This window comes from Trichechus manatus, unplaced genomic scaffold (genome assembly GCF_000243295.1).
Source record: "Trichechus manatus latirostris isolate Lorelei unplaced genomic scaffold, TriManLat1.0 scaffold00030, whole genome shotgun sequence".
Classification (NCBI taxonomy): domain Eukaryota; kingdom Metazoa; phylum Chordata; class Mammalia; order Sirenia; family Trichechidae; genus Trichechus; species Trichechus manatus.
Window position 1 is genome coordinate 583,006 of NW_004443966.1, and position 23,023 is coordinate 606,028.

The 23,023-nt window shown below is 37.1% G+C and overlaps 1 protein-coding gene across 1 annotated transcript in view; it reads left to right on the forward strand.

Annotated features, from left to right (window-relative positions):
- Nucleotides 1–23,023, forward strand: part of UNC13C (unc-13 homolog C) — a 660,175-nt gene that overhangs the window by 433,845 nt on the left and 203,307 nt on the right. Inside the window, exon 18 of the mRNA XM_004374773.1 lies at nucleotides 22,172–22,257. Coding sequence (XP_004374830.1) covers nucleotides 22,172–22,257 — 86 coding nt within the window. The remainder of the gene's footprint in view (nucleotides 1–22,171; nucleotides 22,258–23,023) is intronic.

The window sequence follows — 23,023 nt, forward strand, 5'->3', positions numbered from 1 at the left end:
ACTGAATTAAGCCTACTAGGCATAAAAATGAGCAATGACACATGGAGAATGGACAGATGTCTTTGTTTCTTTTTTTAATTTTATTTTTGTTGTCAGTGTTAGAACCACATGTTTCCCCCATGAAAATGTAGCCCTAAAATTTTCAGTATCTTCCCTCTATTTGGAATCTGTATTTTATGTTAATATGTTTTATGATTGTCTTTCCTCAGATTTTGAGGATGTCCTGAAGCTCTTTTTACATCACTGAAGATGATTCTAATTTTTTTTTCTTTAGGTCCTCCCTTACTTTAATCAACGTTTGAAGTGAACCTCTCTTGAGAGTGAGCTGTGGCTTGGGTGGCCAGTGTTGCATATTTATAATTTAGTGAAATTTTTACTCACATCAGTTTATTTGTACAACATGTCACATCAAGTTTAGGCTTTGCTAATCATCTCATGGAAACCTTGTTGGTGTAGTGGTTAAGAGCTACAGCTGCTAACCAAAAGGTCGACAATTCAGATCCACTAGATGCTCCTTGGAAACCCTGTGAGGCTGTCCTACTCTGTCCTATAGGATCGCTATTAGTCAGAATCAACTCGACGGCAACGGGTTTAATCATCTCATTGTTACTTAGGCTAGTGAGGTGCTTCATAAAGTAAGAAATCTAGACCACCAGGGTAAGAATCCCTTCAGCTGCTAGTTGGAAATGTTAATTCTGAGCCCCATCCCAGATTTATGGGAAGTTGGGATCCAGAACTCTACATTATTAATAAAGCATCCCTCATATGTCTTGTATTTTATTTTATTTTGTCCCATACAAAAATTTATACATACATTGTTAAGTGACCCTAATTGCTCTCCCCAAACTGTGACAGCACACTCCTCCTTTCCACCCCTGATTCCCCATGTCCATTCAACCTAAACCTCTCTGCCTTCCCATCTCACTTCTGGACAGAAGCTGCCCATTTAGCCTCTTGTATCTACTTGAGCTAAGAGGCATACTCTTCATGAGTATCACTTTATGTCCCACAGTCCAGTCCAATCCCTATCTGAAGAGTTGGCCTTGGAAATTGTTTTAGTTCTGGGCTGATAGAGAATCCGAGGGCCATGATTTCCAGGGTTCCTTCAGTCTCAGTCAGACCATTAAGTCTGGTCTTCTTACCTGAATTTGAGTTCTGCACCCCACCTTTCTCCTGCTCCATTTGGGACTCTGTTGTGTTCCCCGTCAGGGTGGTCATTGGTGGTAGCTGGGCACCATCTAGCTCTTCTGGTCTCAGGCCGATGAAGTCTCTGGTTTATGTGGCCCTTTATGTCTCTTGGGCTACTACTTTCCTTGTGTTTTTGGTGTTCTTCATTCTCCTTTATTCCAGGTGGTTGGGACCAATGGATGCATCTTAGATGGCCGCTTGCAAGCTTTTAAGACTCCAGACACCACTCACCAAAGTAGGATGCAGAACATTTTCTGAATAAGCTTTTTATGCCAATTGGCCTAGAAGTCCCCTGAAAGCATGGTCCCCAGACACCTACCCCTGGTACTCTGTCCCTCAAAGTGTTTGATTGTATTCAGGAAACTGCTTAGCTTTGGTTTAGTCCAGTTGTGCTGATTTTCCTATAGTGTGTGCTGTCCTTCCCTTCACCTAAGATAATTCTTATCTACTATCTAGTCAGTAAATAACCCTCCCCCTCTCTCCCCACACTTGTAACCATCAAAGAATATTTTCTTCTGTGTTTAAACGTTTTCTTGAGTTCTTATAATAGTGGTCTTATACAATATTTGTCCTCCTGTGACTGACTACCTTCACTCAGCATAATGACCTTCAGCTTCCTCCATGTTATGTTTCATGGCTTCATCGTTGTTCTTTATCGTTGTATAGTATTCCATTGTGTGGATATGCCATAATTTCTTTATCCGTTCATTGATGGGCACCTAGGTTGTTTCCATTGTTGCTATTGTGAACAGTGCTGCAATGAACATGGGTGTCCATATACGTATTTATGTGACGGCTGTTATTTCTCTAGGATATATTCCAAGGAGCGGGATAGCTGGATCCTATGGTACTTCTAGTTCTACCTTTTAAGGAAGCGCCAAATTGATTTCCAAAGTGGTTGTATCATTTTACATTCCCAACAACAGTGTATAAGTGTTCCAGTCTCTCCACAACCTCTCCAGCATTTATTATTTTGTGTTTTTTGGATTAATGTTAGCTTTGTTGGGGTGAGATGGTATCTCATTGTAGTTTTGATCTGCATTTCCCTAATGGCTAATGATCATGAGCATTTCTTCATGTGTCTGTTAGCCACCTGAATATCTTCTTTGGTGAAATGCCTATTCATATCCTTTGCCCATTATTTAATTGGGTTGCTTGTCTTTTTGTTGTTGAGGTTTTTCAGTATCTTCTAGATTTTAGAGATTAGACACTGATTGGTTTTGTCGTAGCCAAAATTTTTTCCCCAGTCTGTAGGTTGTCTTTTTACTCTTTTGGTGAAGTCTTTTGATGAGCATAAGTGTTTGATTTTTAGGAGCACCCGTTTATCTAGTCTCTCTTCTGGTGCTTGTGCATTGTTACTTATGGTTCGTACTGTGTTTATGCCATGTATCAGGGCTCCTAGTATTGTCTCTATTTTTTCTTCCATGATCTTTATCGTTTTTGATTCTATATTTAAGTCTTTGATCCATTTTGAGTTAGTTTTTGTGCATGTGTGAGGTATGGGTCTTGTTTCAGTTTTTTGCAGGTGGATATCCAGTTATACCAGCACCATTTGTTAAAGAGACTGTCTTTTCCCCAATGAACCGACTTTGGGCCTTTGTCAAATATCAGCTGCTCATAGATGGATGAATTGATGTCTGGATTCTCAGTTCTGTTCCCTTGGTCTATGTATCTGTTGTTGTACCAGTACCGTGGCAGTATAATAGGTTCTAAAATCAGGTAGTGTGAGGCCTCTCACTTTGTTCTTCTTCTTGAGTAATGCTTTACTTATTTGGCACCTCTTCCCTTTCCATTTAAAGTTGGTGACTTGTTTCTCCGTCTCAGTAAAAAATGCCGATGGAATTTGGATCGGGATTGCATTGCATCTGTAGATCACTTTGGGTACAATTGACATTTTCACAATGTTGAGTCTTATCTATCCATGAGCAAGGTATGTTTTTCCACTTACGCAGGTCTCTTTTGGTTTCTTGCAGTAGTGTCTTGTAGTTTTCATTGTATAGATCTTTTACATCTCTGGTTAGATTTATTACTAAGTATTTGATCTTCTTGGGGGCTATTGTAAATGGTATTGATTTGGTGATTTCCTCTTTGAGGTTCTCTTTGTTGATGTAAAGGAATCCAACTGATTTTCGTATGTTTATCTTGTATCCTGAAACTTTGCTGAAGTCTTCTATTAGTTCCAGTAGTTTTCTTGTGGTTTCTTTGGGGTTTTCTGTGTATAAGATCATATCATCTGCAAATAGAGATGTTTTGACTTCTTCCCTACCAATTTGGATGCCCTTTATTTCTTTTTCTAGCCTAATTGCTCTGGTTAGGACCTCCAACACAATGTTGAATAAGAGTGGTGATAAAGAGCATCCTTGTCTGGTTCCCGTTCTCAAGGGGAATGCCTTCAATCCCTCATATGTCTTAAAGAAGCCCTGGTGGGTCAGTGGTTAAGCACTTGGCTGCTAATCGGAAAGTTGGATGTTCAAACCCATCAGCCACTCCACAGGAGAAAGAGGAAGCAATCTGCTTGCATAAGGATTACAGCCTAACAAACCCTATGGGGCAATTCTACTCTGTCCTATAGGGTCACTATGAGTTGGAATCAACCCCACAAAGCAATGGGTCATGTGTCTTATGCGTAGTAAAGGATAAAAACTACCAACGTAGGGCACAGGGTATATGAGGAAAAGTGTTAGTGGTTGTTGTTAGGTTGTTAGGTTATTCTGTTGCAACTCACAGCAACTCATAGCGACCCTACGTACAACAGAACAAAACACTGCCTGGTCCTGTACCATCCTCACAATCGTTGCTATGTTTGAACCCATTGTTGCAGCCAGTGTTTTGATCCATCTTGTAGAAGGTCTTCCCCTTTTGCTGACCGTCTACTTTACCAAACATGATGTCCTTCTCCAGGGACTGATCCCTCCTGATAACATGTCCAAATTATGTGAGATGAAGTCTTGTCGTAATTGCTTCTAAGGAACATTCTGGTGTACTTCTTCCAAGACAGATTTGTTCATTCTTCCAGCAGTCCATGGTATATTCATTATTGTTCACCAACACCATGATTCAAAAACCTCAGTTTTTCTTCAGTCTTCCTTATTCATTGTCCAGCCTTTGCAAGCATATGAGGCAGTTGAAAACACCATGGCTTAGGTCAGGCACACATTAGTCCTTAAAGTGACATCTTTGCTTTTTAACACTTTATTTTTTTTTAATCTTATTTTTTTATTGTACATTAGATGAAGGTTTACAGAGCAAATTAGCTTCTCATTAAACGATTAATACACATATTGTTTTGTGACATTGGTTGCCAACTCTGTGACATGTCAACACTCTCCCCTTCTCAAACTTGGGTTTCCCATTTCCATTCACCCAGCTTTCCTGTTCCTTCCTTTCTTCTTGTCCTTGCCCCTGGGCTGGGGTGCCCATTTAGTCTTGTATACGTGGTTGAGCTACATGTATTATTGTTTGTTTTGTGGGCCTGTCTAATCTTTGGCTGAAGGGTGAACCTCAGGACTGACCTCAGTACTAAGTTAAAAGAGTGTCCAGGGGCCATGCTCTCAGGTTTCTCCAGTCTCTGTCCGACCAGTAAGTCTGGTCTTTTTTTGTGACTTTGAATCTTATTCTACATTTTTCTCCAGCTCTGTCCGAGACTCTCTATTGTGATCCCCGTCAGCACGGTCGCTGGTGGTAGCTGGGCACCATCTAGTTATACTGGACTCAGTCCGGTGAAGAGTGTGGTAGTTGTGGTCCCTTAGTCATTTAGACTAATCTTTCCCTTGTGTCTTTGGTTTTCTTTATTCTCCCTTGTTCCAGATGAGGTGTGACCAGTGGAGTATCTTAGATGGCCACTCACAAGCTTTTAAGACCCCAGATACTACTCACCAAAGTAGGATATAGAACATTTTCGTTATAAACTATGTTATGCCAATTAAGCTAGATGTCCCCTGAGACCATGGTCCCTAGCCCGCAGGCCAGTAATTCTGTCCCTCAGGGAATTTGGATTAGTCTGTGAAGCTTCTATGACTTTGCCTTGGTCAAGTTGTGCTGACTTCCCCAGTATTGTGTACTGTCTTACCCTTCACCAAAGTTATCAGTTACCATTGTCTAGTTAGTGTTTTTTCCTTCCCTGCCTCCGCCATAACCATCAAGGATTATTTCCTTCTGTGTGTAAACCTGTTTATGAGTTTTTATAATAGTGATCTCATACAGTATTTGTCCTCTTGTGATTGACTTATATCACTCAGCATAATGCCCTTCAGATTCATCCATGTTGTGAGATGCTTCACAGATTCAGCATTGTTCTTCATCGTTGGTGTAGTATTCCATTGTGTGTATGTACCATAGTTTGTTTATCCATTCATCTGTTGATGGGCACTTAGGTTGTTTCCATCTTTTTGCTATTGTGAATAATGCTGCAATGAAGATGGATGTGCATATGTCTATTTCTGTGAGGGCTCTTATTTCTCTAGGATGTATTCCTAGGTGTGGGATAGCTGGATCATATGGTATTTCTATTTCTAGGTTTTTAAGGAATCACCATATAGTTTTACAAAATGGTTGTATCATTTTGCATGTCCATCAGCAGTGTATAAGAGTTCCAGTCTCCCCACAGCCTCTCCAACATTTGCTATTTTCTGTTTTTTGATTCATGCCAGTAATGTTGGTGTGACATTGTATCTCATTGTAGTTTTGATTTGCAATTCTCTAATTGGTAATGATCTCGTGCATTTCCTCATGTGTCTGTTAGCCACATGAATGTCTTCTTTGATAAAATATCTGTTCATATCCTTTGCCCATTTTTTAATTGAATTATTTGTCTTTTTTGTTGTAGAGGTATTGGATTTTCCTATAGATTTTAAAGATTAGAACTCTGTCGGATTTGTCATAGCCAAAAATTTTTACCCAGTCTGTAGGTTCTCTTTTTACTCTTTTGGTGAAGTCTTTTGATGAGCGTAAGTGTTTTATTTTTAGAAAATCCCATTTATCTAGCTTATCTCCTGGTGTTTGTGTGTTGTTAGTTATGGGTTGTACCCCATTTATGTCATGTATTAGGGCCTCTAGCCTTGACCCTATTTTTTCTTCTATGATATTTAGAGTTTTTGGTTTTATATTTAGGTCTTTAACCCATTTTGAATTGGTTTTTGTGTATGGTGTGAGGTATGGGTCTTGTTTCATTTTTTTACAGATGGACATCCAGTTTTGCCACCACCATTTGTTAAAATGACTGCCTTTTCCCCATTTGATGGACTTTGGACCTTTGTCAAAGATCAGGTGACTGTAGGTGGATAGGTTTACATCTGGATTCTCAAATCTGTACCATTGATCAATGTGTCTGTCATACCAGTACCAGGCTGTTTTGACTACCGTAGCTGTAGAGTAGATTCTGAGGTCAGGTAGTGTGAGGCTTCCTACTTTATTCTTCCTCTTCAGTAATGCTTTACTTATCTTGAGCCTCTTTCCTTTCCATATAAAGTCAATGATTAGTTTTTCCATCTCATCAGAGTGTTGTTGCTATTTAATAGGTTGCACTATATTTGTAGATTTCTTTGAGTAGAGTTGATGTTTTCACAATGTTGAGTCTGCCTATTCATGAGCATGGTATGTTTTTCCATTTATGTAGGTCTATTTTGGTTTCTTGCAGTAGTGTTTTGTAGTTTTCTTTGTATAGGTATTTTACATCCCTGGTTAGATTTATGCCTAAGTATTTTATTTTTTTAGGGACTGTTTAAATGGTAGTGCTTTCCTGATTTCATTTTCATAGTTCTCTTTATTGGTGTATAGGAATCCAGCTGTTTTTATATGTTTATCTTGTATCCTGATACTCTGCAGAATCTTTCTATTAGTTCCAGTAGTTTAATTGTGGAGTCTTTAGGGTTCTCTATGTATAGTATCATAGGGACAGTTTTACTTCTTCCTTATCAATTTAGGTGCCCTTTATTTCTTTTTCTTGTGTTATTGCTCCAGCTAGGACTTCCACCACAGTGTTAAATAGGAATAGTGATACAGAACATCCTTATCTTATTTCCATTCTCAGGGGGATTTGCTTTTTAACATTTTAAAGAGGTCTTTTGCAGCAGATTCGCCCAATGCAATGCATCATTTGATTTCTTGACTGCTACTTCCATGTGCATTGATTGTGGATCTAAGTAAAATGGAATCCTTGACAACTTCAGTAAAACATGTGAAAGATATAAATAAAAGGCACTCAAAGGCCAAATTGTAAAAGACATATCATGCTCTAAAATGTTTGGATTTTATTTTGAAGGCAATGGCAAGTTAATGAATGATTTAATAATGAAAATAAAAATTTCTTCATCTCTTTCAAGGTAATATAGAGTTCTTGATGTAATTTACAGTATATATCTGCTACAATGGAGCCATGGTGGCACAGTGGTTAAGAGCTCAGCTGCAAACCAAAAGGTCAGCAGTTCAAATCCACCAGCCACCCCTGGGAAACTCTATGGGGCAGTTCTGTCCAGTAGGATCACTATTGGTCAGAATCGACTCGATGGCAATGGGTTTTTTTTTGTTTGTTTATTTCAATGCTATAATATGATACATTATAAAGATACAATACATTCAATAATTTATTGAATGTAGTTTTTATTGTTATTTATCCTGACTTCAGGAAATAATTTTTAGCATTTCAAATTTTGTTTTCAAATTTGACAACAAGTTTATAATAATTATAGAATATAGACATAAGGGGAGAGATTTTTCTGTTTTGCTCACTAATCTATATTTGTTGAAGGAATAAGTAAATTGAAGTAAATTTATATGCTTAGTTGGAATCTCTACCATGTCCATTAATTTATTGATGAACTAGAGTATTTCTCTGAGCAATATTTACTCACATTTTTAAAATTCTTTTTTATAAAATGATTTTCTAGATTCTTGTAGCAAATTCACTTTTTCATTAAAACTGGAAAATATTAAGTAGAATATTTTCAGATCTTTAGGTGTGGGTCTTTTTTTAACAGATTTATTGCTGTATAATAGAGTATAATAAGTTGCACATATTCAAAGTGTACAATTTGGTTAGGTTTAACATATACTTCTAGCCATAAAACCAGCACTACCATCATACTACAGCCTTCAGTACTGATTGCACCTCTACATAAAGAAAACAAAAATCCTCACAACAGGATCAATAAGCAACATCATGAAAAACGAAGAAAAGATTGATGTTGTCGAGGATTTCATTTTACTTGGATCCACAATCAACACCCATGGAAGAAGTAGTCAAGAAATCAAACGACATATTGCACTGGGCAAATCTGCTGTAGAAGGCCTCTTTATGGATAACATTGCGAAGAGTGAGAACTCTAGAATGCTTAATTGTGCTCATGAGGAACCTGTACATAGATCAAGAGGCAGTTGTTCAAACAGAACAAGGAGATACTGCATGATTTAAAGTCAGGAAAAGTGCGCGTCAGGTTGTGTCTTTTCACCATACCTATTCAATCTATATGCTGAATGAATAATCTGAGAAGCTGGACTATATGTAGAAGAACAGGGCATCAGGATTGGAGGAAGACTCATTAATCTGTGTTATGAAGATGACACAATCTGGCTTGCTGAAAGTGAAGAGGACTTGAAGCACTTACTGATAATGATCAAAGACTACAGCCTTAAGTGTGGATTGCACCGCAACATAAAACAAAAATCCTCACAACTGGACCAATAAGCAACACCAAGGTAAATGGAGAGAAGATTGATATTGTCAAGGATTTCATTCTACTTGGATCTACAATCAACACCAATGGAAGCAGCAGTCAAGAAATCAAACGACGCATTGCAATGGGCAAATCTGCTGCAAAAGACCTCTTTGAGGACTAAGGTGCACCTGACCCAATTCATGGCATTTTCAATCTCCTCATATGCATGTGAAAGCTGGATAATGAATAAGGAAGACTGAAGAAGAGTTGATGCATTTGAATTAAGGTGTTGGCAAAGAATATTGAATTAATATGGACTACCAGAAGAACAAACAAATCTGTCTTGGAAAAAAGTACAACCAGAATACTCGTTAGAAGCAAGGATGGCCAGACTACGTGTCATCTACTTTGGGCATGTTATCAGAAGGAACCAGTCCCTGGAGAAGGCCATCATGCTCGGTAAAGTAGAGGGTCAGCGAAAAAGAGGAAGATCCTCAATGAAATGGATTGACTCAGTGGCTGCAACAATGGACTCAAGCATAACAACAATTATGAGGATGGCACAGGACCAGGCAATATTTCATTCTGTTGTATATAGTATATATACAACAATATAATTGTATATATAAGTGGAACCAACTTGATGGCACCTAACAACAACATCATATGTAAGTGATCCAAAATTAAGAGTAACCCAAAATGATGTATAAACAGAAGACAGGAGATAAATCAAGTTGAGAGAGAAGGCAGTTGACAGTGAAAAGAGGGAAAGGATGATAGCACAGAGCTACGTTACTGGCAGACTTCTTAAGCGAGGATCTCTGTCTGAGGCAGCTTGCTTCACTCTCCAGAGCTGCCTTCAACTCTGAAGGAGCTTCTGTCCCAGACTCTGTGAAGCTGAATTCTACTGGCCATTGCTCCACCTGTTCAACCTAGTTCAGCTTTTCTTGGATTCCAGTAAAATATAGCAATGCTGTTTAGTCTTGTTTCTCCATTACCTAAAGCACCCTTGCAAAAATTACCCTTCTATTATTTGCTGTTACTTTAGTGAATGTCTGACCCTTGTAACCACAGTAGCATAACTAAACCAGTACGATACTATGTGGAATGGCACATGTGTTCCAATAGAGTTGCAATTGCATTGCTATTGAAGTTTAAAGGAATGCTACAATTCTAATTCTCCAGATCTAAGCAAACAGTTTAGTTCCTACAAGCAATCAGTTCTACAAACATAGAGTTTACAGTGGGGAGCATAGATAATCAAAAACTTCAGAGAGCTGAGTTGAAAGGCTACCTGACTAGTAGTAAAAAATTTAAAAAAAAAAAAAACTTTTTGAAATTTTTCCACGTGTCAATTAGAGTCATTCTGAATTTTGAAACAGATGAGATACTTCTGTGCAAATTTCTAAAACAACAAATTATTTCAAGAGAATGAAAATATTTTTCCAACAGTACAAGAATACAGTTATAAGAATGCTTCCTAAAAATGGTAACTAGTTCAACTGCTTCTGAGCTTTCAATTTTCTACCTCCCTGACTGTACATCATAGAGGAAAACAAATGTTAACCTTTGATTTTCGAGGTTTATTATGCCTGCGAGAAGATTTAGACACAACTATTTATATGTTACAAATATCATCATGATGTTATATACTACAGAGAATTAACTGGAGCCAAGTACTATACTAAAAGCATTTTTACATTTAATGTTTAAATTTAATCCTAAATTAAACTCTACTGGAGATGACTACCATTATCATCCCAAACCCAAATATTTCTGATGTTTTAATGATTAATCTGGATCTGCTCACAGTAAACCTGTATCAAAGTAATTTATGAAAAGTGAAAAGTACAAGTTATGCCATGTGGTACCAGTTGCAATTAAATTGTATCTAAACTCACGAAAAAATATGTGAAATGTATTATTTGTTACAGGGAAAATACTAATATATAGCTTTATATACTCACTGTCATCCTTAGGAGAAGCCATGAGAGAATTTTTTTTTTTTTTTTTTTAATATTTTATTTTCCTTCAGGTGAAGGCTTACAGAACAGATAGTTTCTCATGTAACAGTAACACACATGCTGTTTTATGACATTGGTTAACAACCCCACAACATTTTAACCCTCTAAATACTCAACTTTTTTTTTTTTTTTTTTTGGTGAAAATACACATAGCCAAAGATACGCCATTTCAAAAATTTTTTTTACATACACATTTAAGTGACATTGACTACGCTCTTCTAATTATGCTGTTATTCTCACTTAAGATGAAGGCTTACAGGACAAAATAGTCTCCCATTTGACAGTTACTACAAATGTTGCCCTATGACAATGGTTAACAATCTCACAACACATCAACAATATCCTTACTCTATTTTGTGTTCCCTATCATCAGCTTCCTACTCCCCTTCTGCCTTCTGGGCCTTGTCACTGGACTCCTGTACCTCGTTACCATGAGAGAATTTTTATCTCAGAATTCACCGCTTTGAAAAACTTGGCTTTGTAAGCAATTGAAATACATAAAGCTGACGAGTTTTCCTCTTAACATTCCAAAAAAAAAAAAAACCCATTGTAGTCAAGTTAATTCCAGCTGAGAGCGACCCTATAGGACTGAGTAGAACCACCCCACAGGTTTTCCAAGGAGCATCTGGGATTCAAATTGCCGACCTTTTGGTTAGCAGCCATAGCTCTTAACCACTTCGCCACCAGGGCTGCCATCTTAACATTAGGGGCTTCAAAGGTCAGAGCTGATTTGTGGTCCACATTTAATACTGTAGGATCTAACAGCATACATTTCTATGTCTGATCTCATTTTATTGTTATATGCTCAATATCATCATTTTTCCTTTAATTTCTCTACCCTTAAAGAAATCGCATTTCTTCATAACTATATAAACCATCTTATTATTTTTAAATGAGATAAATATATAAGTAATACATGAAAGTAAAGACAGAGCATTGTGTTTCAAGTATGTAGATTGAGGTGTCTGAGTTTTTTTTTGTTTTTTTTTTAAGTGAGAAGACTAGACTGTGAGACCTTTGGAAAGTTTCACATCTTTTAAGCTGTTTCCCACATTTAAAATATTGGGAGGTAAAACTTAGCTCATAGGATCATTATCAAGATTCAAGGAGATAAGCATATAACGCCTGGCAAGGAGCATCAGCTCCATAGATGAAAATCCCCGTCTCTGCTGTACAGCCTCAAGCTCCCTGTCCTATGATGTGACTGTGAGGTGTTGCCCTCCCCAGGTCTCTTATCTGGAAGCAGTGGGGTAGTTTGAGAAAATTTCCTGAACTCAGTAAATTCCATTTACTACTTGCCCCAGGCTCACTCAGCCAAGTTATATAGGCTGTCTCTGGCCAACTCCACCATTTTCAAGTCTGTCACGTGGTATCGTCATTGTCTTACAAAATGCTGATTTCAGTAGTTAACCTAGATCCATTCCCAATTTTTCTTGTTGTATTTAAAGATCACAGTTCAGTAAAATAATGCCTTAGGTTGTAAGTGTAAATAAAAAGAAAGCAAAAGGATAAAAAGGGTGATTGGGTTTAAATGGCATTGGTGATTGACTTGTTTTATGGTAGAAGAGAACCTAAGCACAAAATGAAAAATTATCACCACAGGAAACGTTCGATTAAATGAGTTCATGCTCTGAATGCTTTCACCCCAGGTGCAATGTTGTGATGTATTTTAATTTCCCTTCAATACAACGTTAACTTGTAAGACTAGTTTACAACTTACTACCAACCAGTAAAGCAGTTGCTGTCAAGACAGTTCTGACTTATGACGACCCCATGTGTGTCAGAGTAGAACCATGCACCACTGGGTTTTTCAACGGCCGATTTTTCAGAAGTAGATTGCCAGAACTTTCATCTGAGGGGCCTCTGGGTGGACTCAAACCACCAACCTTACAGTTAAACAAAGCGCATTAACTGTTTGCGGCACCCAAAAGAAAAAACAAAACCAAAAAACCAGATCTGTTGCTGTTGAGTCAATTCCAATTCATAGCAACCCTATAGGACAGGGTAGAACTGCCCCATAGCGTTTCCAAGGAGCAGCTGGTAGATTTGAACTGCTGACTTTTCGGTTAGCAGCAGAGCTCTTAACCATTGTGCTACCAGGGCTCCATTGCACCACCCAGGGATTCTGGTTTACTAGTGGAGAGTCCTGCTGATAAAGTTTGTTCTTCTTGGCTCTTCTCTCTTCATAACAACGGCAGTTAATCACACTAATGTGCATCAAGTATTCTTAAACGTGGAGCATATTAACATGAGCTGAACTTTTTTTTAATAATGTGAAAAGAGCACAGCATAGTAACTAAATGTATCCTGATTTGTAGTTATGATGAAGCTTCAGTTGTACACGTGACAGCCAATGGTACAGAACCATTGCTTACTCATTTGGAACATTTAACACATTCTTCAAAGACAAACTTTGCATATCAAAATCATACTTCACATTTAATGGATTCTAATTTTATCTATTGTGACTAATGAATCAGTATTATCAAATTTGGCAGTGGTAGATTATGCTTTCCTTAATTCACTAAGAGATTTGCAAGATAATAAATTGGGTTATTAAATTATTGTGCCTCATAGGATTTAAGGTTTAAAACATTTATCCTTTGTATTAATTGCTATAAAAACAGGAGACATTCAAATAATGTTGGAATGGATCAGTTATTTCATTAAACCTCCTTTTTTATAAATGATAGACTAAGTTCAGCCATGACTGCATTGAAAATGAAGAAGAGGTGGAGCTTTACATTAAAGAATTTAATCTGTGTACAGCAAAACCTCACTAATTTAGGCCAGTGTGAGAAGGGCTATTTTTTAAAAAATACCCCTCCTCCACCCAAAAAAACCCCAAAGAGTAGAACTGCCCCATAGGGTTTCCAAGGAGCAGCTGGTAAATTCAAACTGCCGACCTTTTGGCTAGCAGTCATAGCTCTTAGCCACTGTGCCATCAGGGCTAAAAAATAGGAATATTGAAATATGATTATTTAATGTACCATATTTTAGGTGTACTTGTTTTAACTTGTAAGTATATATAGTAATTCCTATGAGGTTAGAAAACAGCTTTGGAAAGTTAAAACCTTTCAGTCCTGCTTGTATAGTTGTTTGGAATTTTTTTGTAGTTAGCATATAAATTGTTAGCATGTAATTTGGGGTTTCCAAAGTTTGGGAAACAGGTTCATGCTCATTAAAAAAAAAAAAAAAAAAAAAAAAAAACCCTGTTGCCGTAGAGTCGATTCTGACTCATAGTGACTTCCATAAGTACATAAAAAATTCCCTCTGCAAACAACTAATTTTATTGCCAACTCTTTCTCACCTATTTTTTTTCTGGAGACTGAATATTAGCAAATACAAATATAAACTTTCATTCAGTTTCTGTGACAATCTTTTAACATCAGAAATTAACGGAATCTAAATAATATTTTATACATTTTCCATTTATAGTCAGAATTTGATTATCAGCAGAAGCAAACATTTATTGAGTGTTCACTATGTGCCAGCAATTGGGCAAAGTATTTACATGAAAAATGTCATTTAATCCTCATAACAGCCCTAGAAAAAGTCCCAAAATAGACAATTATTATCATCCTCATTTGACAGATGAAGAAATTGAGTCTTGGAGAGTATTTGGTGCTCCACTTGGGTAAATTAGTTAAGTTGTTACGTGCCATTGAGTCAGTTCCAACTCATAGCGACCCTATAGGAACAGCTGGTAGATTTGAACTGCTGACCTTTTGGTTAGCAGCCAAGCTCTTAAGCACTGTGCCACCAGGGCTGCAAATGGTTAAATAGCAGAGGAGAAATCAAATCGCCATCTTTATGATTACAATAAGGTTTAACTACTACCTTACACTGTGATGGATTGCACAGAGGCAACAGCCAGGAATGTATTAAATTGTAGAAAATAACACTCTAGCAAATATATAGATGGAGTAGATTTTTTAGCCAGCTCCGCCACCCCACCCCACCCCCCAAAAAACCATGCACACACACACACACAAAATTATTCAACTGTGGAGTGTGTTGGAAGACAACAGCTCTGCCTTTGGAACCATGATTTGGTACCGGGAATACAACAGTGATAAAGTATATAAAATTTGATGCCAAAGTGAGATGATATATTTGCAAATCTACAAAGAAAATTTGGACACAGTGCAAAGAACACTGTGATTAGCAATGTGATTATTTTGCGGTCCCCTAAAAACTGGAAATGTAAAATCTAGCCAGTATTTACTCGGAACTTGATAAAATCTACTTTACAAGAAGAACTGAATGTCTCTCTTCTCTTCCTCCAAGCACTGATTTACTTCTTCATCTGTTACATTTTGCTTGTAGGCATGAATTTTTCTCCCCTCTTTTTATTTGATAGGTAGGAGTAAAGAAATTGTTTTGGAAACTGTCAGCTTTGCAGAAGTTGTCACCAGGTTATATACTGGCCTCTGCTATTGTTTAAATCGTGTGGGGAGGAAATATGTGTATTGAGATGGCTGTGTAAGCATAATTAATATTATTTGGTAGTGAAGGAATCTAGGCAGGAGAAGTGTTTTAGAATGCTAGACAAAATGGGTTGGAGGGAAAATATTTCTACAGTTTCATCAGTTTTGAACTATAAAGCAAATGTCAGTAAAATACTATTAGCTAAGTTAAATCTTGTGTCAAGAGTAAAATCTGTGAAATTTATACAGTACAAAAGCACTGCTAAGACTAAATCTTAATGAGTTATGACACAATTTATAGTCCTTATACACTTTTTCCTATGTTTATTGAGCTTTTTGTATGTGGGTTTTTTCTTTTTTTCTTTTTTTCTTTTTTTTTTTTGTCTATTCATCTAATAAGGAACCCTGGTGGTACAATGGCTCAGCTGCTAACAAAAAGGTCAGTGGTTCAAACCCACCAGCAGCTCCTCAGAAGAAAAGACCTGGTGATCAGCTCTCATAAAGATTACAGCCTAGGAAACCCTGTGGGGCAGTTCTATTCTGTCCTGTAAGGTCACTATGAGGCAGAATCCACTCAACGGCACTTAACAACGGTCATCTCGTTAGCCAATTTTTCTAGTAATCATCTTTTTCCTATAGCTTATTGACAGTTCTTTTCATAATAATAATAGTATCCCTTTGTCTTTTATATATGTTTTATGTATTTTCCAGTTGGTTGTTCATATTTTAAATGATTGCTTGGTTTCACTTAGGTTTTGCCGTCTTCATGGTTTAGCAATAGTGATGAGACCCCTTAAACCTCAAATAGTTTTTCAAGAACAAAAATCAAACTTGACAGTGCTTACGCAGCTGAGAAAACCCTGAGACTAGCATCTTATTTTCAGCTTCTGTGTTTTGAAGTTACCCGACTGAAGCTTCTAGATGAAAGAAGAAATGTTTTGGAAATCATTTTCAGAATCTTTTCTTATGGTGATTAAGACCATTAACTGGGGTGCCCAGCAGTCTCTTCAGCTAATTAATCTTTATCCTCCTTCAAAAGTACACCCAGATCTGACTTTCTTAAGTTACTTCTGTGAATAACTATGTCAGTATATTCTTCAGCATCATACACTCCTAGCTTTATTGTGTTCAGTTAATTTTCACTTTCTGCTATAATACGCTCCTTTTAATTCCCACCTATGTTTCTGGAAGTCACATCAACCTAAGGGTAGAAAATAGAAGAGAAACAGTCCCTCAGTGTACTATCTTTGGCCCTTTTGCTTCTGCTCTTTACTGTCTAGACTCTGAGTGTCCTCTCAGCTCCCACTGATGGTCTTTATTCTCCTTTTCTGTTCTCCGTGTTTCCATTGCCCTTGTTGCTCCTTTTCTGTTCCCTCTGATATCACGGTAGTCATCCTCCCTCACAGCTTCCACCACGTCTCCTACAACATGCTGCTGCTTCCCGTTTCTGTAGAGGCCACAGAAGAGGATCCTCCATTGCAAATGAACTGCTGTCTCAGCCAGTTCGAACCAATGATGAATAGTTGTTATGCTGTTTTTCCAAATATACCAAAACCACTCTGTTTCATGTAACTATCTCATCTTTTCACCCTGTGCTTTTCTTCATAGGACTTTTCACAATTTTTAAGTAAATTTTTTTTTTCTTGCTTATTTTGCATTAGACTTTGCATTTGAAAGCAAAGACTGAGAGCCTCAGAAGCTAGTCAAAAATCAGCAGCTGAGAAACTGAGAAGCTGCATACAGGAACGGGGGAATGATTGGAATTCAAGGCCTACAATGGAGGGGTCCTGGTAAACATCCCAGGTATACAATTGTGGCCACTGATGAGCTACATTCTAGAAATAAGTATGAATAAAATATAGACCTACTTTGAATGAGCTGAGCCCCTAATTGGATTAAAGGTGATCTCTGCCAACCCTAGGACACACCAGAATTGAAATAAATCCTTTTTTTGGAGGACTAAGATCACCCAGAGATTGAAACTATATATACAGTTTTGACACACAAAATGTCTCGCCTTCAATCAAAAAACAATCAGGCATTAGAAGAGATTAATATAATGGAATTTACAGACTCAGACTTTAACTATTATTACTATAGCTAAGAAATTAACAAAATGGAAAACTCAGCAGGGAACTGGAAACTACTGTAATCATCAGAAGGAAATTCTAGAAGAAAAACTACAAATGAAATAACTCATTTTATAAATTTAACAATAGATTACACACAACTGAAGAGAGAATTAGGAAACATGAAGACAGTCCAGAAGAAAATGACCAAATGATGCTTCAAGAGACAAGGAGATAGAAAGTAAATAAAATATTTATCAAAATTAACTACATGCTGGAACATGAAGAAAGTCTCAACAAATTTTAAAAGACTGAAATCACTCAGAATATGTTTCTTGACTTTAGTCTAATTAAGGCAAAACTCAGTTACAAAAAAGATAAACTTAGGAAAGCCTCAAATGGAAGTTAAGAAATTATGGTTGAAAGTGAGAAATACTTTGATTGAATTAATAATGAAAATACATACCAATTTTTTAGGATACAGATAAAAGGAATTCCTAAAAGGAGTTTATACTTTAAATACTATAAGTGTTAGAAAGGAAGAACGGCCAGAAATCAATTGCCTAAATATAATTCTGCCTTAGTTACCTAGTGCTGTTTAACAGAAATACATACCACAAGCGAGTAGCTTCAAAAAACAGAAATTAATTTTCTCACAGTTCAGAAGGCTAGAAGTTTGAGTTCAGGGTGCTGGCTCTGGAGGAAGGCTCTCTCTGTCCACTCTGGAAGAAAATTCTTGTCTCCGTTTGTCTAGTGTTCTTCTCAGTTCTCTTTAGAGATCTCCACCTGGCATCTGTCTTTCCCCCATGTATGCTTACTTGCTTCTGTGCCCCATCTTCTCTTTTTATATCTCAAAACTGGTTAGGTTTAAGGCACGCCCTACACTGATATGGCCTTATTAACATAACAAAGAAAATCCTATTTCCAGATGAGATTACATCCACTGGCATAGGAGTTAGGATTTACAACACATATTTTGAGAGAACACAATTCTAATCCATAACACCTTCTTAAGAGGATAGAAAAGAAGAAAAAAATAATTAAACCCAAAGAAAGTAAAAGGTGTTGCTGTTGTTAGTTGCCCTGAAATCCGTTCCAACTCATGGTAACTCTCTAAGCAAAAACTGAAATGGAAAACAAAATACATAAACTAAAAACCCACTGCCATCAAGTTGATTCCAACTCATAATGACCCTGTAACCCTGTAGGACAGAGTAGAACTGCCCCGTAGAGTTTCTAAGGCTGTAACTCTTTATGAAAGCAGACTGCCACATCTTTCTCCTGAGGAGTGGCTGGTGGATTCGAACTGTGGACCTTTTGGTTAGTGGCCGAGCGCTTAACCACTGCTCACCAGGGTTCACTCGACAAAAAATATATAGGCAAGGTAATACCAGCAAAATTAAGACAGAATGTTTCCATCACACCAAACATTTCTTTGTGCTCCTTTGTAGTCAACCCCTCTCCCTATCTCCAACCCCTGGCAACCCCTGATATTTTTGTCCCCTTATGTTTTTGTTGCCTTTTCAATAATGTGTATTATAAATGGAACCATATAGTATACAGTCTTTGAGTCTGATTTCTTTCATTTAGCATAATTCATCTGATATGCATCCACATTGTTGCATTTATCAGTAGCTCATTCCTTTTTCCAGCTAATAACATTTCATTGTATGGATCTATCATGGTTTGTTTATCCATTCATCAACTCAAAGATACTGCTTGTTTCCAGTTTGGGGCGATGACTAATTAAGCCACTGTAAACACTCGTATACAGCTTTTCATCTCTCTTGGGTAAATACATAGTAATGAGAATATGGGTGATAGAGTAAATGTATTTTTAACTTGGAGTCCCTGGTGGTACAAAAGTTTAAGCAGTCGACTACTAACCAAAAGGTTGGTGGTTCAAATCCACCCAGAGGTACCTCAGAAGACAGGTCTGGTGATCTGCTTCTGAAAGGTCACAGACTTGAAAACCCTATGAAGCAGTTCTACTCTGCACACGTGGGGTTGCCATGAGTCCGAATGGAAAGGACAGCAGCTAATTAACAGCAACAATGTATTTAATTCTGTAAGAAATTGGCAAATTCTTTTCCAGTGTAAAACTTTATGCATTCTCATTAACACGGTACAAGACTTCCGATTGCTCCGCGTCTCTGTCAACCCTTGGTCTGTCAGTTTTCGTGTGTTTGTTTTTAGCTCTTTTAACAAACATGTTAAAATGTATCACATGTTACATGTTACAATGTATCACACTGTAGTTTTAATTTGCAATTGCCTAATGACTAACAACGTTGAGCATATTTTCATACGTTTATCATCTACTAATCTTTTTCATTGAAATATCCTTTAAATTGTCCATTTTGAATTGGGCTATTTTTTCTTATTGAGTTTTGAGAGTAATTTGTATATTCTGAATACTAATCTTTTATCTGACATGTGTTTTGCAAATTTTTTTTCCCAATCTGTGGCTTATCTTTTCATTTTCTCAACAGTATATTTCGAGGAGCAGATTTTAATTTTGATCAAGTATATGTACAAGTTTTATTCATTTTTTTGGTCATAAGGATGAGCTCTGAGTATTACTTACTCGAAAAATGTACTGCTCTAGATTTAAAAATAACTAAATTTTTAAAATATAATTTGACACTGTTAGGCAAATTGATGGGTAGAAATCAACAAGACATGTTGGTGAAACATAGCCTGCTTTTGGTGGAAAGTTGGGCTACAATAGTGTCTATGTGGTGTCAATGGTCTTTTCTTATTTGAGATCATATTTATTTAGGTCACTTTTTATTTCATTCAGGACTTTTTAAGACAAGGTATTTCTCTTTTTGATTTGGACACAAAATTGTAAATCAGTTTGAGAATAATTTGTGTAATATATAATATATATGTGTGTGTGCATATATATAAATATATATAATATAAATCATATAAATATATTTATATAAATTATTCTTATATATAGTTCCTGTATTTATATGTGTATATAATGTTTATTTGGAGACACAGTAATTAAGAGCTCAGGCTGCTAACCAAAAGGTTGGCAGTTCAAATCCACCAGCTGCTCCTTGGAAACCCTAGAGGGCAATTCTACTCTGTCCTTTAGGGTCATTATGAGTTGAAATTGACTCAACGGTAAAAAGTTTGTTTTTTTATAATGTTTACTTATTTGTTTATTTGTTAGAGCAGAAAAGACTTACATGCTGGCATGGGGTAGATGTTTACAAAATAGTGAAAAGATTTGGTCATCGTGTTGACTGGACTTATATTATTAGGAACTTTATTAGGAGATTGAAAATGCGACGAGAATACATATTCAGCAATGGTAAGAATCTGGTCTTTATCCTAAATTTGTTTCGTCTAAAGCCACAGACCTGCCTAGGAGTTCTGGAGTCCTAGTTAATGGGGCTACCAGGAGCCATTTTACCAGAGGGACTAAGGAGTTTTTCTTAATTCACCATAAGGGAATAGAGAATGGACGTGCTCAAGCTTGTTTCAAGGAAAGCAGCTCAAGGATGAATGGAAGATGTGTTTTTTTTTTTTCAGTATTACGTGGCATCTGTTACACAGATTAGATTGAGACATAGGAAGATGGAGTGTTTGCTAAAACTGAAGGGGTTCTTCAGATGTAAACAAGTAAACAAAAGATATCCATTGGGAGCCCCAGGCACCGTTAATTTGGCAATCATGTAATGGAATATATTTTCCTGCCGCTAATAATTTTTTTATCACTATACTCTGGTGTGTAGCTTTTTTCCTACCTATGAAAGTTCATAAAGAGAAATTTCATAAATAAAAATATGTACTATATAATAACTGTCATTATAATATAACATATATATTTATAACTATGTATAATATTATATCTATGTATAATAACTATAATAACTATGATGTATATGTGAAATGATGTTTGGGGGTGGTTTTTTTATTTTTTCCCATACAAAAATTTATACATACATTGTTATATGACTCTGATTGCTCTCCCCACGCTGTAATAGCACCCTCCCCCCTTCCACCTCCTATTCCACATGTCCATTCAACAAGCTCCCAACCCTCTCCGCCCTCCCATCTCACCTCTGGACAGATGCTGCTGGTTTAGTCTCCTGTATCTACTTGATCTAAGAGGCACACTCCTCACGAGCGTCTCTCTATGTCCCACAGTCCAGTCCAATCCCTCTCTAAAGAGTTGGCCTCGGAAATTGTTTTAGTTTTGGGCTGATAGAGAATCCGGGGGCCATGTTTTCCAGGGTTCCTCCAGTCTCAGTCAGAACATTAAGTCTAGTCTTTTTACTAGAATTTGAGTTCTTCACCCCACCTTTCTCCTGCTCCGTCCGGGACTCTGTTGTGTTCCCTGTCAGGGCAGTCATTGGTGGTAGCTGGGCACCATCTAGTTCTTCTGGTCTCAGGCTGATGAAGTCTCTGGTTTATGTGGTCCTTTCTGTCTCTTGGGCTACTACTTTTCTTGTGTTTTTGGTGTTCTTCATTCTCCTTTACTCCGGGTGGTTGGGACCAATTGTTGCATCTTAGATGGCCTCTTGTAAGCTTTTAAGACCCCAGATGCCACTCACCAAAGTAGGATGCAGAACATTTTCTTAATAAGCTTTGTTATGCCAATTGACCTAGATGTCCCCTGAAAGCATGGTCCCCGGACCCCTACCCCTGCTACTCTGTCCCTCAAAGTGTTTGATTGTATTCAGGAAACTTCTTAGCTTTGGTTTAGTCCAGTTGTGCTGACTTCTGGGGAGTGGTTTTTTAAGCACACTCCTCTTTCTACTACACTAATAAAATGTGTTTGGCGTTAGGTTTCCTCAAGAACTGAACATGGGAAAAATAAGTGCTGAAATTATGTGGACCCTTTTTGCTCAGGATATGAAATATGCACTAGAAGGTAAGTAAAATACCTATGTTATTAGAATAGATGATCTACTTAAATTGTGATTTTTGTGTTCTCGGTTTTAAATGTAAGGAATCGATACATTAAAACATGGATTATTGTGATAATTTTTAGGATAAAGAACAGAGACTTTCAGTTCTAAAACATTGCTACACTGTAGGAAGACAAAGGTCTCAAGGTATTTAAATGCCTTTTAAAAAGTACATATATTTTCAGTCAGGTGTTCTAAACTGTGGAATCATAATGAGTATTTCACTTGTAGGATAATGCTGAGACACAGGAATATTTTATGGTGGTGGATTAACCAAAGCAGACCATATTGAGGGGCAGGTGAATAGTATTCATCCCGATATTTGTCGACATGGACTTGGAAATGGTATCCATGACTAGGCATGTTAGAAATCTGACCAAAATTTGCTCAAGGACAATGGTGAGGCTTTTCGCCAGAAACTCCACTCTCAATAAGGCCAAATCATAAGATGTGAAACAGAGGAAGCACAGCTCTCAGCTAAACATCTCCATAAATATTCTTTGAGCACACATGGAGTTGGCGATAGAACCACGGTCCAATCTAGCATTCCTGTCCTCTAGGAACTTATAGCCTAATAGAAAAAAGCATTTTTCACTCATTCAACAAATATACATTGAGCCCCTAGATACTAAATATAGCTGTTTGTGTCTAATATTTATGTTAAGAAACATACGTATCAAAAATTTAATATAACAAATAACAATGAAATTAGGCATGCTGCAAGTATAG